Raw genomic sequence first — 18431 nt, forward strand, 5'->3', positions numbered from 1 at the left:
CTCAACCTGCTCTGTGTAAAAGAGAAGGCATTTCCTGAGGGCAGAGGAGAAAGAAGCTCTTGATCAGACAAGTGGGGAGTCAGTCATATTAGATAAAGAAAAGAACTGCTGAAGGACACTCATCTCTTATCACAGAGCTACAAAATATAATTCCCAAATCTCTTCTGGGCAACTCCATTTAACCATATATCAGTCAACTAACTTATCACACCTAAAACTCAACTCATTATATTCTCACCAACTCTCACTGTAAGGAGTCTAGGGAGGGTAAATAATGGTGAGGGGTTAAATAATATGAACCTCATCTCCAAAGCCTCAACTCCCACCAGGCCCTCTCATTGGCTTGGGACTATTAGTACAGGTCTAGTACCAAAAAGATTCTAAAGTGCAAAACCAAGATTAGATGAACTTTCATTATCTAAGGCTTTGGTTCTCAAGGAATGGTCTGAAGATACATAGGGGTCCCCAACATCTATTAATGGGATCCTTGAAGTCAAAAATATTTTCATAATACTAAGATGTTTTTAATTTCTAATATTATATTATATATAAATTCCCTTAATAAACAAAAGTAATTGGGGGAGAGGAGGACAGTGTCTTGTGACATTTAAAAGCTCAAGAGACAATTTCTGGACAATGAGTCATTTTATTAATAATTTTAGCATTTTAATTGATGTTGTCCTTCACTTTTAAAACCATATCATCAGGGAGATGATGCCATGACATGTATGTGAATTAGATTTGAGGTGGGGCGGGGATAGCTGGGCTAAGTCACCAACCTCACTTTCTCCTCCTGAGCCATCTGGGTCCAGTGGCCAGATATGGATCAAAATGATTGGAGATGGCCCAGGATGCAAGACAGTTTGGGTTAAGTGACTTGCCCAAGGTCAAACAGCTAGTAAGCATCTGAGGAAAGATCTGAACTCAGATCATCCTGACTCCCAGGCTGGTGCTCCATCCACTGAGCCTCAAGTTCAGGGGGAGTATTCCTGAGAGTTCATCCAAACCTGAGTAAAAAAGTGGAGTGGCAAAATTGAGGATAATTAATCCAATCTCATTATCAATAATGCCCTTCAAGAAACTAAACTTTTGAAATGAGGACTTTAGAAAAGTGGGAACTCTCAATAATTTTTAAGAGTGTATGGGGGAGGGGTGGCATAGTGGATAAAGCACTGGCCTTGGAGTCAGGAGTACCTGGGTTCAAATTCCGCCTCAGACACTTAATAATTACCTAGCTGTGTGGCCTTGGGCAAGCCACTTAACCCCATTTGCCTTGCAAAAACCTAAAAACAAAAAAGAAAGAGTGTATTGGGAGGGGCACAGCTAGATGGCAAAGTAGATAGAACACCAGCCCTGGAATCAGGAGTACCTGAGTTCAAATCCAGCCTCAGACACTTAATAATTATCTAGCTTAGCTGTGTGGCCTTGGGCAAGCCACAACCCCATTTGCCTTGCAAAAACCTAAAGAGTGTATAGGGGAATTCCATCACATCATACAAATTGCCCATTATAAAGGATTTGGGGGTATAGTCATTATTACCATAAAATTACTACCAACTTTAACTTTTGAAGGTTGTTTGCCCTCCAAAGACACAAATATTTTAAGGTAAAATTTTAATAAATTGCAAGAACTAAAAGTTCTGGGATCTCAGATAACTAAAACCATTGAATGTGACCAAATAAAATGAAATTCTGTTCGAGCTTCCTATAGTACAAACCAAATCTACTTTATTTTATTAATTCTTTCAAATAAAACATTTTTAAGCAAACCAGCTTATTATGGCCTCAAATTCCCCAATTTTTATATCCAAAAAGCTCAAGGATCATTAACACAGAGGAGAACATTTTTGGTCCATTTACATCTTGAACAAAAAAGTCTGATTCTTCTAAAAATAAGGCTTAGAGTCAGACTTAGTTTTCAAAATTCTGATCACTTCACAGCTTCAGGGAGACATTTTCATCCTTTACTAAAAGAAAACTTAAGAGAAACTCTGAAATTGCCCTTTGAGCATTTTTCTCCATTGTTGGGTAACTGCCTGCTTAAACATGTCCTGCTTTCTTTGCATTCTCCCAGTGATGGTCCTAGAAAGGAAGGGGACAATGCTGCCGGAAGCTGGCATTGCCTGATCTGTCTAGTTCATATAGAATGTGTTTGAAGAGTAAAAAAGAGTTAATAAAAAGTTAAAAAAAAAAACTGAGCCAGGTACCTTATCAGGCCACTGGACTGAAGAGAATTCTCTAATTAGCAAAGTTCAGAGTTAGGCTTCTTCCCTCCAGTAAATACTGACTCCTGCATCCAGATCAATATACTAGAGCCTAAAAGTGCCAAAAATCATATTAAGGCACTGAGGACACACACACAAAAAGGCAAAAACTTCCCATAGGCAGGATACAGTCTAACAGGGGAAGATAACACACAAGATATGGACAGGAAAACATGGGGGAAGTCTCAGAGGAAAACCAGGAAGACTAAGACTAAATAAATCAAAAAAAGGAAAAAGGACCTAAATGTACAAAAATATTTATAGCAGTTCTTTTCGTGGTAGCAAAGAATTAGAATTTGTGGGGATGGGATGCCCATCCATTGGGGAATGACTGGACAAGTTGTGATATATGAACGTAATGGAGTACTATTGTTCTGTAAAAAATCACAAGCAGGCAAAATTCAAAAATACCTAGAAAGATTTACAAGCACCAATGCTGAGTGAAGTGAACAGAAACAGCAATATTGTGTGATCAACAACCAGGGACTTATTAGCTCTTTTCATCAACAGTGACCCAAGATAATTACAAAAGATCCATGATGGAAAATGCCATCCACATCAAGAGAAAAAACTATGGACTCTGAATGCAGATCAAAACATATTATTTTTACTTTTTAAAATTCATTTTTTGATTTTTTCATGTTTTTTTCTTTTTTGTTATGTTTCTTTCACAGCATGAATAATGTACAAATGTTTTACATCATTGCACATATATAAACTATATCAGATTGCTTGCTGTCTTGGGGATAGGGAAAGAGAGAACAGGAAAACAGGGAGAAAAAATGAATATTGAAAATTTTCTTTATGCATAACTGGAAAATAAAAAATACTAAAAATGTTTTAAGACTTTTAAAAATTTATTAAAGAGGGATAGGCTAGGAAGGGTTTCTTACAGAAAGGCAGAATTTTAACTGAGACTTGAAGGAAGTTAGGAGGTAGAAATGAAGGTGCAGTGAAAATGCTTGGAAAACATGAAATTGTTGCATTCAAAAAACAGCAAAGAGAGAGGAAAGAAATAAGCATTTATAGAACTCCTATATATGACTGGAAAAAATGTGTTAATTGCTCTAGAAATATCTTTTTTATTTTTTCAATAATCCTAGCTAAATAAGTGCTATTATGTTCCTCATTTTACAGCTGAAGAAATTGCAACAAAGAAACGAAGTAACTTGCCCAGGGTCAGACAGGTTCTAAGGCAGAATTTGAACACAAGTCTTTCTGACTCCACTGTGCCATCTAAGGGTTGAAGATTTCGTGTCTGATCCTAGAGATTAATAGGGACTTACTCAAATTTATTGAGCAAAGAGTGACCTAGAATATGCATTTGACAATAGAAGATGGGTTATTAGTCATCCAGGTAAGAGGTGAGGAGAGCATGCACCAGGACAGCAGTCAAAGGAGAGAGGGAGATTTTATACACACACACACACACACACACACACACACACACACACACACAAGATAGTACAAGGGAGAGTTAAGAGTCAAAGATGACTCCTAGGTTGTGTTTGGTTGACTAGGAGGACCCTGGAACCCTCAACAATAGTAAGTTAGGAAGAGGGAAGGACTTTGGAATAAAGATAATGAGTTCAGTTTTGGATACGTGAAATTACAGACACCTATTGAGACAACTAGTTCAATATGTTTTGTGGGCTGTTGGAAACTAAAGACTGGGAGCTGGACAAGCAGATTGAGAGATGCCTGAAAAAAGAAATGGTCATTTAAACCACAAAAGTTGATGAGATCACCAAGAAAAAGACCATTGATCAGGGGTGGGGAACCTTTTGTCTCCCAAGGGCCATCTGGAAATTTATAACATCCTTCTTGGGTTATATTGGTCAAACATTTAATTAATTCATCCCTAAAAAGCTCCTGGATTTATTGAATTTGGAATATGGCCTGCAGCTGCAGACCAAATGATCAAGGCCTTTATACCATTCCTTACTCCTTCCAAGAAGGGAGAAAAGGAGAGGGTCCAGAATAGATCTGGGTGGGGGGATCCCCACTGTTAGCAGACAGGACCTAGATGAATATCCAGTTAAGGAAAAAAAGGAACCATCTGACAGCGGTGTCCTGAAATCCTAGAAAAGATATTATCAAGGAGGAAAAGATGATTGACAAAGTCAAAAACTGGAGGAGTCAATGAGGAGGAAGAAAAGGCTCTCTCTCCAATTTGTCAATTAAGAGACCATTGATAACTTTAGAAAGAGCAGTTTCAGTTGCTTGATAAGGCTGGAAGCCAGACTGCAAAGATTAAAGAAGTGAGAGGAGACCAAGTGGAGGGATGTCTTGTAGCCAGTCTCCTCAAGATCAGCCCTCAAAGTAAGGAGATGGGATGGCATTGAACAGTAATAGAGGGTTCTCTGAGGTTGGGGGGACACATGGGTATGTTCACCTCTTTGGATACAGCTCCAAGCTATGAACACTTTTAAGCTTGAGATTTGTACCCAGGCTACACTAATCACTCTTTAAGAAGATTCTTTGCAAATCAAAAGAATGGCACAAACCTAAATACAGAAGACCTATTATTTTTAAATAAAGGACATATTTCATACATGCTTCAATGGTTCACAAATATCTGTATATTTATATAAATGTCATCTCCATCTTTCACAAATATAACAGAGTTTGGAATAGGAGGAAAATTTGAGTCTAGTATATTCTCCATTAAGTATCAAAGTTTAAGACTGCTCTGACCTGAGCACAAGCCACTAAAAACTAATTATTTAAAGCAAGCATTTGTTTCTCAAATGCTTTTCGACTCATCATTTAGATGCTTCCTGGGGCAGCTAGGTGGTTCAGTGGACAGAGCACCTGCCCTGGAGTCAGGAGAACCTGAGTTTAAATCTGACCTCAGACACTTCATAATTACCTAGCTATGTGACCTTGGGCAAGTCACTTAACCCCACTGCCTTGCAATAAAGAAAAAAAAGATGCTTCCTAATGAAGACAATGCAGTTTTATGTAATAGTCAACAAGCTTGTATGTATTGGGGGCCTATTAAATGCTGGAAGAAGGTGGGCAATAACATGCAAATAACTGAATGCATACAAAGTATCTGTAGGCTAAAATAGAAGGGAATCTGAGAACTTTAATCTTTAGTGTATAAAAGTTCTGATGAAATGGAAACAAGTTTCTATTTCTTTAATACAAATGAAGCACATTACCTGCCAGATTTGCTGCTGTGATTTTGTTTAGCTATGAATTGGGGTTAAAAGATTATCCACAAGCAACTGGCCGTGTTTGGCTCGAAGGACCTTCACAAGAGACCTAACAAGTGGCCTTCAAGGATAGAGAAGAGTCCCTAGTCAATGCCACAACTGAAAACAATGGGAAAGGCCTACAGAGAGGCAGGTTTGGGTCCAGCTTTGGTTAAATGTCCTAATTAGAGCTGCTCACAAATGCAGTCCGCAGCCTCGGGGGCCACAGAAGGAGCCCACAGATGACTGATTTGGGAGTGGAAGGGGTCTTGAGGACATCGAGTCCAGCTTCCTCTTTCTAGAGATGAGGGACGGGGGCGGCAGGCTGAGGTGGGCTCGGACTGCGGGGGCAATATTCCTGATGGGGGGTGGGGAGGCGGCTGAAGGTTGGGGGGCACCGTGAAAGATCCCGTGTAAAAGACAGACTCGGGCCCAGAAGAAATCCCGGGACGAAAAGGCACTGGGTGTCACCGGGATTAGCAGAAGCTAGGGGACAGCGAAGGCAGCCGGAGCCAGGGCCCCTCCGGAGACGGGAGAGCAGCAAACCAGGGCGAAGGGGCAAGAAGGGCCCCGGAGGGGTCGCACCAGCCCGAGGGGGCCCAGCCATGGGGTGCGGCTGAAGGAGGGCACAGGGGCAGGAGGGATGCTCCCCAGGAAGGCAGATAACAGCCGGCGATGCTGAAGGGGAAGGAAGAAGGGCCTGGTAGGCGAGGATGAGGGGCCAAAGGGCCGGGCCCAGGCCAAGGCGGGGGCCGGTTTCACGGGCTCCTGGGCTGCGGGGCCGTCGGGCCGGACCCTGGCCGGAGGCACCTCCTCTCGGGCCGGACCATGGGGCGGGGACGCCGGATCGGGGGCCGCACTTCTCTGGGCCGGGCCGCGAGCCCCGGTAGGCGCCCCCTGCCAACACGCCGGCCCCGGCCCGGGCAGGGGGTCCGAGGCCCGGGCCGAGGGCGTGGCGGGTGGCGGGTGCCTGTGCCCGCTCCCGCGGCTCCTGCCCCCAGCCGGGCCCGCGAGGACCCCGGGCTGGGCTCGGGCAGGGGGCGCGGGGGGCGGGGGCCCGGGGGGCAGCGGCGCCACGGCCGGCCCGGGCCTCACACCCTGTGCCAGGCGCCCGGCACCCAGCGGCCCCACCGCGCGGGCCGGCCTTGGGGGGCTGCCCTCGGAGGGGGCGGCCTTGGGGGGCTGCCCTCGGAGGGGCCGGCCTTGGGGGGCTGCCCTCGGAGGGGCCGGCCTTGGGGGGCTGCCCTCGCCCCGGGGCGGCCGGGCTTGGGGGGCCCGGAGGGGGCGGCCGGGGGCGGGGCTGGCAGCCGCCGCGAGCACGCGAAGCACGGAGAGGGGCCCCCGCCGCCCCCCGCCGCCCCTGGGGGCCGCAGGAGCCGAGTTCAAGTCCGGCTTCCGCGCGGGGCCCCGCTCCGCGCCGGCGCCTGGGGTGCGGGGTGCGGGGTGCGGGCCGCGGGCGGAGGCGCGTCTCGGGGGGCGCGGGGCGGGGGGCGCGTCTCGGGGGGCGGGGGCGGGGCGGGGGCACTCACCCACTTTGTCCTTGCCGTACATGTGGCCCGCCACCTGGTGCGCCAGCGGCACGCAGCCGTTGAGGAGCGGGGGCGCCGGGGGCCGCGGGCCGGGGGGCTCGGTGGCCATGGCGGCCCGGGCCGGGGCGGGGGAGGGGGCTCAGGCTCCGCGCCGCGGGGGAGCCCGGAGCCCGCGCCCCGGGGGGCCGGCCGGGGCCGTGACCGTGACCGCCGCTGCCGCCGCCGCCGCTGCCTGGGGCGCGCGGCCGGCGCCCATGACGCGCGCGGCCGCCGCGGGGCTCCGGCCTGGCCGCGGGGGCTTGTGGGGCCGCCGCCGCGCGCACAGCCGCAGCGCCCTCGGGGCCGCGCAGAGGCCCCGCCCCCGGCCGCCAGGCCCCGCCCTCCCGCCAGGCCCCGCCCCGCCCCGCCCCCGGACGGCGGAGGCGGGGGCTGGGGGCACCGGGGAGAGCGCGAGAGGGCGGGGCGTGCGTGCTGCGTGCGTGCTGCGTGCGTGCGTCCTCGGGCCCTGCCTCCGCACGCAGTGGCCGGCGGCTCCTGGGCACGCCTGGGGCCGGGCGCTCCCACTGAGCATGCCCGGACGGTGGCCCCGCCTCCCCAGGCTCCTCCCTGGGGTCCGGGAACGACCAGCCCAAACCTCCTTCCTCTCCGGACGCGGTCCCAGCTACTGAGCATGCTCAGGAGTTAGCGGGCCCCGCCCCCGAGGGGAGCAGCCTTGATTGGCGCGCGGCCCTGTCCCTCATGACCGGCGGTCGGTAACTAGCCGCGGGCGGGGGCTCAGCCTCGAGGGAAGCGCGGCTGGGCCGAGGCCCGCCTGGAGCCAGGGCCCCGAGTTCAAGTCCGCCCTCGGGCACTTCTTACCCAGCTGCGTGACCTTGGGCGAGTCACTCACCCCACTGCCCGAAATGCAAAAAGAAACCTGGAAGAGATCAGAGAGGAAAAGCCGGGGAGAGAAACGAGGGAGGCGGCAAGTTAGGACGCAAGTAATGGCTCCTAAAAGAGCAATGAACGTTCACCGATGAAAATGATGCCTTAAAGATCAGAATTGGGGAAAAAACAGGACTGAGAGGAGCCCATCTCCTCCCCGGCATGCTCAGCACCTCGCTGGCCAACAGGGCTGAACCCCCTTCTCTAAAAGCATAGTAAGGCATCCAGCATCTCGTGGAAGGGTCTGTGCTTACAGAGGGAAAGTACCGACCACCGATTTGCTGATTATCGGCCAGGCTCATTAATAAATTGATGATGAATTACCCAGAAACTCTCGGGGTTTTAATCTCAAAGTCAAAAAAATTTTTAAAAATAGAAGAAAATGTAAAATATCTCATTGGAAAAGTCACTGACCTGGACACTTAATAATTACCTAGCTGTGTGGTCTTGTAAAAAACTTAAAAAAAAAAGAACTATTATTCTACTTGCAAACCATGATTTTAAAAAGACCATAGAGGTGCTATTTCAAGGAATTGCAAAGAAAACTCCATATCTTAGATTCAGAAGGTTAAATAGAAATTAAAAGACTCCACAGATCAACTCCAAAAGAGATCCCCAAAATGAAAAACCCCAGGAACATTATAGCCAAATTCTAATCTCAATTCTAATCTCAAGGAGAAAATATTGCAAGAAGAAAAGCAATTTTAAAATATTCCTCATCAGGATCAATGTCAACAAAGCTTCTATTTTAAAGGAGAAGGCTTAGAATTTGATATTCCAGAAGGCAAAGGAATTGGGATTATAACCGGGAATATCCTGCCCAGCAAAATTGGATATGTATAATCCTTCAGGAGCAAAAATGGGTATTTAATGAAATAGAGACGTTCCAAACATAATTGATGAAAAGACCAGAGCTGAATAGAAAATTTGACAGACAAAAAATTAAAAAAGCATAAAAACCTAAGCACAAAAGAGTGATGGTAAGAAACTCAATAAAGTTAATTGTTTACTCTCCTACATAGGAAGAAGACACATGTAACTTCTAAGAACTTATAGTTATCAAGGGAGTTACAAGGAGTTTTCCTAGACAAAGGGCATGAAGGTAGATCGATTACATTGGAATAATCTCCAAAAATTTTTTTTAAAAACTCAAAAAACAAAAATGGAAGGGAAAGGTAGCATGGAGAAATATCCTCATGTGAAGTAAGTGTGGAAGATGTTTTTCATTAATTTCTCAGAAGACCATGACATCAAGAATGTGATGCCATGACATGCAAGTAAATTGGATTTAAATGAGTGAGTGCTGTGCAAAGTCACAAGTCTCACTTTCTTCTCTGGAACCTTTTGGGACCAATGACCAGATATGGATCAGAAGGACTAGCAATGACACTGAATAAAAGCTGGCCAGTTCTTTAACAACTGTTTACCTGAGGCATTGCCTGTCCAATGATTAAGACTAGGTAACAAAGATGTGAGACTGAGAATGGCCTCTTAAACTACTCAAAATTAAAATTAAAATTAAAAAATAAAAAAACTTCCTGGTTTCTGGGTAAAACAGAAACAATTGCTATTTACATTTACTCTGAGCCAATCAGGATTCAAATAGTGACTAAGGGGGACTTGGCCTGGGATGAATGATTGATTAGAGAAAAGCAAATTAAAACAACTCTGAGGTACGACCTCCCCACCTATCAAAAATGACAAATACTGGAGGGGTTAAGGGAAAAATGGCTACATTAGTGAGATGTTGATGAAGTGGTGGAACTGGTCCAACCATTTTGGAAAATAATCCGGAACTGTGAGCCCAATTTTATAAAATGGTGCATATACTTTGATCCATCAACATCACCACTAAAATTGGACCCCCAAAGAAATCAAAGAAAAAAATGTACTATTTTATAATAGTACTTTTTGTGGAAGCAAAAATTGGAAGTTGAGGGGATGCTCATCAACGGGGAATGGATGAACAAGTTGTAGTATAGAATTGCGATGCAATAATGTTGTGCTATGAGAAATGATGAGGGAGGTGGTTCCAGAAAAACATGGCAAGACTCAATGACCTGATGCAGAAAGAAGTGAGCAGAACCAACAGATCATTGTGTACAGTAACAATGTTGTAATGATGATCAATTGGGAAAGACTTGGCTACCCTGATGAATATAAAAGGAGTATCCAAGACAATTCCAAGGACTCATGATGAAAAAAAATGCTATCTGCCTCCAGAGAAATGATGAACCCTGAATACAAACTGAAGTAGAATTTTCTTTATTTTTTCAATATAGTTATTTTAGAAATATGTTTTGCAGGATTTCAGGGGAGGGATAAGAAGGAGGAAGAGAGAATCAGGAACTCAAAATTTTCAAAAAGAACGTTTAAAATAAATAAATATTTTTAAAATCATCAAAACATACAATTATTGCAATAAATATATAATTTATAAATTATACAATAATTTCAATAAATGTATATTTTAAAAATCATCAAAATATACAATTATTTCAATATATAAAAAATAGGAATGATGATTATACTTGAACTATTTCCATTATAAAGTTTTTAAATGCATTTACATTATATTTAACAAGATAATGAAAAATTGTCATGTTTGACTTCAGATTTAGATCTTTACCTCTTTGTTTTTGAAATGTTTTATTAATGTTCTTTCTTGGACTAGATTGCAGTCAGTAAATCAATCATTTCATCAATAAACATTTAATAAATGCTAACCTACTATCTGCCAGCAGTGTGCTGCTGTTAATGTTTGTCCTTCCCTCTCAAAAAAAGACCATATCTTCCATGACAAGCACATGAATTGGATTTGAGTGAGGGGCCTGTGCTAAGGCACCACCAGACTCCTCCAGAGTCATCTGCGTCCAGTGCCCAGACATGAATCAAGACAACTGGAGATGGTCCTGGATTGCCCAGATGTCACACAGTCAGTGTCAATTGACCAAAGCCAGATTTGAACTCAGGTCCTCCTGACTCCAAGGCCAGTGCTCTATCCACTGTGCCACCCAGATGCAGATGGGAAGCGAAGCCAAAGACAGTGCCCTCAAGAGCTCTCCATTGCCCATGAGAGGCAACTTGCAAATAAGTGCACCAACCAGCTATAGAAAGGATAAAATGGAAATAATCCACAGAGGGAACAGACTTAAAAGGGATCAGGAAAGGCTTCCTCTAGAAGGTGAGATTTCAAAAATGGTCTTGAATGTACATCTTGTAGAACTTGAACCCCAAATGTACATCTGAGACAGAACAAACGGACAATGAGCTGGAGGAAGAGACAGATTGTCTTCAGGGACTTGATAAGACTCCTTTACTGCCCCCAAGTTTCTTAGGAAACAAAGTTCTGCCTTTTCAAACAAAAGCATTTTGTCAGTATTGCTGTATGGCTGGGAGATAAGGCTCACACTGCCTCTGAGGAATTCCAGAACAATCTATCAATACCCCCCAAAATTAATCTCTACTCTCAGCAATAACTCTATGAACACACAAGCATGTATCAAGTACCTTGAGTCGTGCTGAAAAGATGTCCTAAGATGATCAGCAATACAATGATCGTGTAAACAGTGGTATCTGACCTTAGCTTTGAAAATCCAGGGATTCTCAGAGAGAAAAGAGGACATTTTAGAGAAGGGCCTATGCCAAGTCACAGACAGAGAAGATGAAGCATCTTACCTTTTGGCTCAATTATACAATGAGTTGAGTGGAGTAGTGTAGAATAAGGCTAGAGGGGCAGCCAGGTGGTACAGTGAATAAAACATTGGCCTTGAAGTCAAGAGAGGCCAAGTTCAAATCCACCTAGGACATTTAATGATTACCTAGTTGTGTGACCTTGAGCAAGTCCCTTAACCCCATTGCCTTAAATAAAACTTAAAAAAACTTTTAAAAAAGAATAAGGCGGGGCGGCTAGGTGGCGCAGTGGATAGAGCACCGACCCTGGAGTCAGGAGTACCTGGGTTCAAATCCAGTCTCAGACACTTAATAATTACCTAGCTGTGTGGCCTTGGGCAAGCCACTTAACCCCATTTGCCTTGCAAAAAAAAAAAGAATAAGGCTAGAGGGGGCAGAGCCAAGATGGCAACAAGAGAGGATCCTCTCTTAGGCGCTCTCTCATAAAACTTCTAAACAAAGGACACTAAATTTTCAAAAGACAGAACCCAAAGAGGGACACAGTGAGGCAGTTCTCCTACTCAAAGTAACCTGGAAAAGAGCAGAAAGGCTCTGCTCCCCGGGGTTGGAGGGGTGGCCCACCAGAAGGGTGGCCTGCCAGAGCGAAAGAACTTCAGCCTCCCGAAGGCAGCCCCAGGGCACTGGGAGCCAGGGCTCACAGCAGCCGGGGAGTTTCCTGATCTACGCCCCAGGGAGCACCAGGCACAACTGAGGGGAACAGCGGGGGACCTCTGCCAGAGCAAGCAAGCCCAGCCCTCAAGCCAAGGCAGCCCAGATCCAGGAAACAGAAGTAGGCAGAGCCGGTAAGCAGGAGCCCCCAGGGCATGAACCCATTGAGCTGAGGGAGAGGAGTGAACAGAGACTGCAGAGCTCTGTCCTCTGCTCCTGGAACAGGACTCTGGGGCTCTGACCACATTCAGATCCTGATCCCAGTCTAGGTCCCCCCATAGAACAGCAGGGCCCCCCCCCACCTCAGCCCCATGGCAGAGGGGGGCGCATATGGTCATTCACAGACCAGGAGGGAGGACAGAGCCTCACACACTGAGATCCTTGTGGGAGTGTCCCAAAAGCTCAGAAAGCACCCCAAAAGCAGGCTTAGACTGGGAAAATGAGAAAGCAGAGAAACAAGAGGAACATCATTGAGAAATATTTTGCCTGTCAGCCCAAGAAGGATCAAAACACTCAGTCTGAAGATGAGGAAGCACAATCTCCTGCATCTAAAGACTCTAAGAAAAACAGAGATTAGGATTAGGCAATGACAGAGCTCAAAAAAGACTTTGAAAATCAAATGAGGGAGTTAGAAGAAAAACTGGGAAAAGAAAGAGAGATGCAGGAAAAACATGAAAATGAAGTCAGCAGCTTAGATAAGGAAAACCAAAAAAATGCTGAATAAAATAACATGCTAAAAACCAGCTTAGGTCAAATGGATAAAACAGTTCAAAAAGTTATTGAGGAGAAGAAAGCTTTAAAAAGCAGAATTGGCCAGATGGAAAAAGAGATAAGAAAGCCCTCTGAGGAAAACAAATTCTTCAGACAAAGAATAGAACTCAGGGAGATTGCTGAATTTATGAGAAATCAGGACTCGATACTTCAAAACCAAAAGAATGAAAAATTAGAAGAAAATGTGAAACATCTCATTGAAAAAACAACTGATATGGAAAACAGATTTAGGAAAGATAATTTAAAAATGATTGGAATACCTGAAAGTCATGATCAGGAAAAGAGCCTTGACATCATTTTCAAAGAATTACTACAGGAAAATTGCCCTGATATTCTAGAAGCAGAGGGCAAAATAGAAATGGAGAGAATCCACCGATCCCCCAGAGAAAGAGATCCCAAAAAACCAACCCCCAGGAATATTATAGCCAAGTTCCAGAACTCCCAAATCAAAGAGAAAATATTACAAGCAGCCAGAAGGATGCAATTCAAATACCATGGAGCTGCAATCAGGATCTCACAGGACTTAGCAACTACATTAAAAGCTCGTAGGGCTTGGAATATAATATACTGGAAGGCAAAAGAGCTTGGAATGCAACCGAGAATCAACTACCCAGCAAAACTGAATGTCCTCTTCCAGGGAAAAAGATGGACTTTCAATGAACCAGGGGAATTTCAAATGTTTCTGTTGGAATGGCCAGAGTTGAACAGAGGGTTTGATCTTCAAATACAGGACTCAGGTGAAGCATAGAGATTAGAGGAGAAGGGGGAAATATGAGGGACTTAATGATGATGAACTGCATGTATTCCTGCATAGAAAAATGACACTGATAATACTCATATGAACCTTCTCAGTTAACAGAGCAGGTAGAGGGAGCTTTTATAGATGAAGCACAGGAGAAAGCTGAATTTGAAGATAAAATATGGTGTAAAAATTGAGTCAATAGAAAAAAAGGGAAATGTAATGGGAGAAAGAAAAAGGAGAGGGGGAATAGGCCAAGATATTTCATATAATAAGATTTTTCTTTGTTACAATGAGCTATTGCAATGATATGGAAGGGGGGAAAGCAAGGGGGAATGAGGAAATCTTCGCTCTCATCAGAAGTGGCTAGGAGAGGAAACAGCATATATACTCAATGGGGTATAGACATCTGGAGTAAGAAGGAGAGGGGGGGAACAGGGGGAAGGGGTGGGGATGTGAATAAAGGAGGAGAGGATGGACCATGGGGGGAGAGTGGTCAGATATAACACATTTTCTTTTTTACTTCTAGCAAGGGGCTGGGATTGGATGGCCTGTCCAGGACCATAGGGCCAGGTGGATGCTGGGCCTAAGGGGTGGTATGGGGGCTCAGGGCCTCTTGGCCCCAGGGCCAGGGATCTGTCTGCTGCACCACTCAGCTACCCTACAGCAGAGTCAGAGTGAAAGGAGAGAGAAAATATAGTACATGGTAGTGGAGAAATACAAAAGGAGGGAGCTGTGATCAGCAATGGCAACGGTGGAAAAATATGGAAGTAACTTTTGTGATGGACTTATAAAGAATGTGATCCACCTGCGACAGAGTTGGTGGCGTTGGAACACAGACTGAAGCACATTTTTAATTATTATTATTATTTTTTGGGGGGGTGCAGGGCAAATGGGGCTAGGTGACCTACCTGGGGCCACATAACAGGGTGATCATTGGGTGTCTGAGGCCAGATTTGGACCCCGGTTCTCCTGGCTCAAGGTCCAGTGCTCTGTCCACCATCCAGCAGCCCCTACTATTACCACTATTTTATTTTATTTTAGGTCTTTTTTTTTTTTTTTTTGGTTTTTGCAGGGCAGTGGGGTTGGGGTGGCTTGCATGTCAGACAGCTGGGTGATTGTTGGGTGTACAGCCAGATATGGGTTCGGGTGCTCCTGGCTCCAGGGCTGGTGTTCCATCCACTGTGCCACCTAGCCATACCTACAATTATTACTATTATTTTTTATTTTAATTTTAATTTTTTTCTCTCCCTGTTACTTTATCGCTCAAGTGAGTCTATATTTTTTGAAGGGGGTATTTTGTTTACTCTTAAACAAAAATATTTTATTAATGTATTAAAAATTATTTATACAAAAAGAGAATAAATAAATATTAAATTTTAAAAAAATAAGAAGAAGAAGGCTAGAAAGGTTTTTAGAGCCAGCCTGTGAAGGGTTTAAAGTGCCTAACGGAAACATTTACACCCAATCCTAGAGAACTACTGGGGTTTAGTATCAAAGACATGGAGTTGTATTTTGGACATGTTGATACTTACTAGTTATGATCTTGGACAGATCACTTAACCCCATTATCTAACAAAAAGACCAAAAAAGGTGTATGTTTTTTTTTCCTTTTGAAAGGGCTTATCAAATCCTGCCACAAATTTTTATGTTCCTTCATCCTGGGTTACCAGTGTTAGTACATAAGCCTCGATTATTTTCATGGTGATCTTTTTACAAATAGTTGTTGGCTGCTTCAATAGGTGATCAAATATCCCATGAGAAAATGTTATCTTCTTGTCTTTGTGCATCTATAACTCTAATCCATTCAACTCTTTTTTTTTGCCTCTCCAGGAAGAATCTGTGAGCCATTCAGTCATTTAACAACTTCCTTAGCATTCAACATAGGAAAGAATGAATGAATGAAAGAAAAATCACTTGCTAGGTACTAAGCACATATATATATCAGTATACAAATAGAAAAACACAACAGTTCTTATTCTCAGGGAGTTCACCTATTAATAAAAGGAGACAAAACAGAACAAATTTCCTGTGCAAGTCAGCTAAGAGGTCCAATGGTCCTTGAGGCAAAGTAGATGGTAAGCCATCTTCCTTGCCTTCATTCCCATTGATGTTGAACCATTTGATAGCACCAAGGACTTTGGCATCTAGATCTTTCATTCTCAAGTCTTGGGTGCTCTGGCTGCTAAGGAGTTTGGGAAGAGGGAGGAGTTCAGAGCAAATTGTGGAATCCTAATTCCACAGAGGTGGCTTCTTGCAATTATGACTTCAGGGGATAGGCTGGGGGTCTGGGAATGAAGTTCAGGCCCATGGCTCTGCCCAAGACTGTCTTTGTTATTAGTCTGTTAATCAGTATTTATTTAGAATCTACTTTGTTCTAAATCACTTTGCTAAGGGCTAGAAATACAAAGGTAAAAAAAAAAACACCTCCCAGTCACTGCCTACAAGATGCTTCCAGGATAGAGTCAAGGGTGGCAGAGCGGGTGGACCCCTTCTCCACAAGAGTTCTGTTCTCCTTGGTGGTGACTATTAGGGTTAAGCTGAAAGCAGGAAAAATCATTTGGAGGACATTGCTGTAATGTATGTGTAATGCTGTATGAATACATACATGCATATTTGTGTATATAATATATATTAATTATGAAGAACATCAAAATTAATATTCTCCAGCTTTCTTAGCATACCATTCACTCAATCGTGAACAAGATGCTCACATTGTCAGATTAAAGTTTATTGACAATCAGAAAGCTGTGTGGCCATTGCCAAAGCAGGAGGAGGTTGGCCACACAGGTCTGTGAATCTGGTTTATTTTGTTGTTGTTGCTGTTGTGTGGGTTGTCATAAATCATCACCACATGATCAGGCTCCTGATGATATACCTCTCTTGTAGTTAGCTAGGTTAGTTCTTCCTATCTTTTCTGGGACCATAAGAAAGCCAAAAGCAAAACATTTCCCACCTTCCCAGAACCTATATTTTCTCTGGGTAGACAACATTCACATATCTGTACAGGGGACATGTGGAGACCATACAACCCCCTAAAGGGGAAGGGTGGGGATACCAGAGATGACTGGCAATGAGTCTTGGTGAAAACAAATCTCCACCAGCTTCCATCATCCCACTAGCTTCCATCCCAGGTGGCTTCCCTTCTTGACTGAACTCCTTAGAAAAGTGGTCCACACTGGAGGCACCTCCACTTCCCCACTCCAGACTTCAATGAATAAAACATTTATGAAATGCTTACTAAGTAACACAGAGTTCAGCCCTGAGGATACACACTGCTGCTCTCAAGATCACCATCTTTGGGGAAAACAGTCTATTTGGAGGATTGAGCCACAAATCAGACAGAAGGGTCTCATATGGTGCAGGGGCCACACAGAAGGTCTGCCATCGTGTCATTTCTGTCAACAGAGTCATCTCAGGTTGTGATGCTGACCCATTCACACTGTGAAGGATTTGGGCACGAGAGCTCTCTTTCTTACTGCCCTGAAGGAGCATTTGCTGGGCTGGTGGCTTCTGACCTCATCATTCAACCGAAACTACTCTCTTCAAAGCTGATCTCTTAATTGTCAAATTAGGGCCTGTTCTCATTCCTCAGTGCAGTCTTTGGTACAATCCCTCACCATTTCTTCCCAAAGAGTCTCTCTTTAGAATTTCAGAGCTGGTACTCATTCTTATGACCACCAAAACTTATGTTGCTTCTTCATCTAGGTCATGTCCCTCTTAATTATGGATATGAAGACTATTCTGGGCCCCCTTCAGTTTTTATGCTATACCAAACTGCAGACAAGGAGCATGGGGACTTATTTTTGTACAGCCTTTGAGCTAAGTCTACTTTTTTACATTTTTAAATATAATACATTATTTAAATTAATTTATTAAATTATTTAAAAATATAAAACCATTCTTTGTTTTCAGACATATAAAACCAGGTGATGGAAGTCAGATTTGGGCTTCTTAGGCTGTTGTATATGATCTCGATTGGTGATCTCCTAAATTCCTTTAGGGTTCAATTATTACCTCTACAAGTTAATCCTCAGATTTATCTAGTCAGACCTAATTTCTCTCTGAGGAAGCATCACCAATTGCCTTAGAGAAATCTTGAATTGGAGGTTTTTCAAACACAAAGTTGAATCATTTCCTCAGAAGCCCACTCCCTTCCTGATTTTCCCATTACTGCCAAGCATGACATTATCCTTCCAGACACCCCGACTCAGCCACACTGGCATCTTCCTCAATTTCTTACTTGAGTTCACCCCACATAACCAACATGCTGTACAATCTTGTCAGTTCTAGCTGCCCAACATCTGTACACACAGATACGCTCAGACATGCATAGACACACAGACATGCTCAGACATGCATAGACACACAGACACTTCTACACGGGTTTTCCTCATCATTCACCTGGTGGATTCATCACTACTACTACAAGAGCTTCCTGATTGCTCTTATTCTTCTCTTCCTATCCTATTATCATTTATTAAAATGATTTTTCAAAAGTCCAAGTTTGATCACATGACCCTCCCCCCCACTTGCAGTAAAAACTCCATGGCTCCCTATTAGGAGCAAGTTCAAATATAAAGCACCCTGTTTAAAACATGACTTCCAAACCTGGTCCTTTCTTACTTTTCCTGTCTGTATTAGAAATTAAAACTGAACATTT

General features: G+C 44.2%; 1 protein-coding gene across 1 annotated transcript in view; it reads right to left on the reverse strand.

The window, feature by feature from the left end:
• Nucleotides 1-7125, reverse strand: part of IPMK (inositol polyphosphate multikinase) — a 64716-nt gene extending 57591 nt beyond the window's left edge. Inside the window, exon 1 of the mRNA XM_074232277.1 lies at nucleotides 6994-7125. Coding sequence (XP_074088378.1) covers nucleotides 6994-7102 — 109 coding nt within the window. The 5' untranslated portion in view covers nucleotides 7103-7125. The remainder of the gene's footprint in view (nucleotides 1-6993) is intronic.
• Between the last annotated feature and the right edge of the window lie 11306 nt (nucleotides 7126-18431).

This window comes from Macrotis lagotis, chromosome 4 (genome assembly GCF_037893015.1).
Source record: "Macrotis lagotis isolate mMagLag1 chromosome 4, bilby.v1.9.chrom.fasta, whole genome shotgun sequence".
Classification (NCBI taxonomy): Eukaryota; Metazoa; Chordata; class Mammalia; order Peramelemorphia; family Peramelidae; genus Macrotis; species Macrotis lagotis.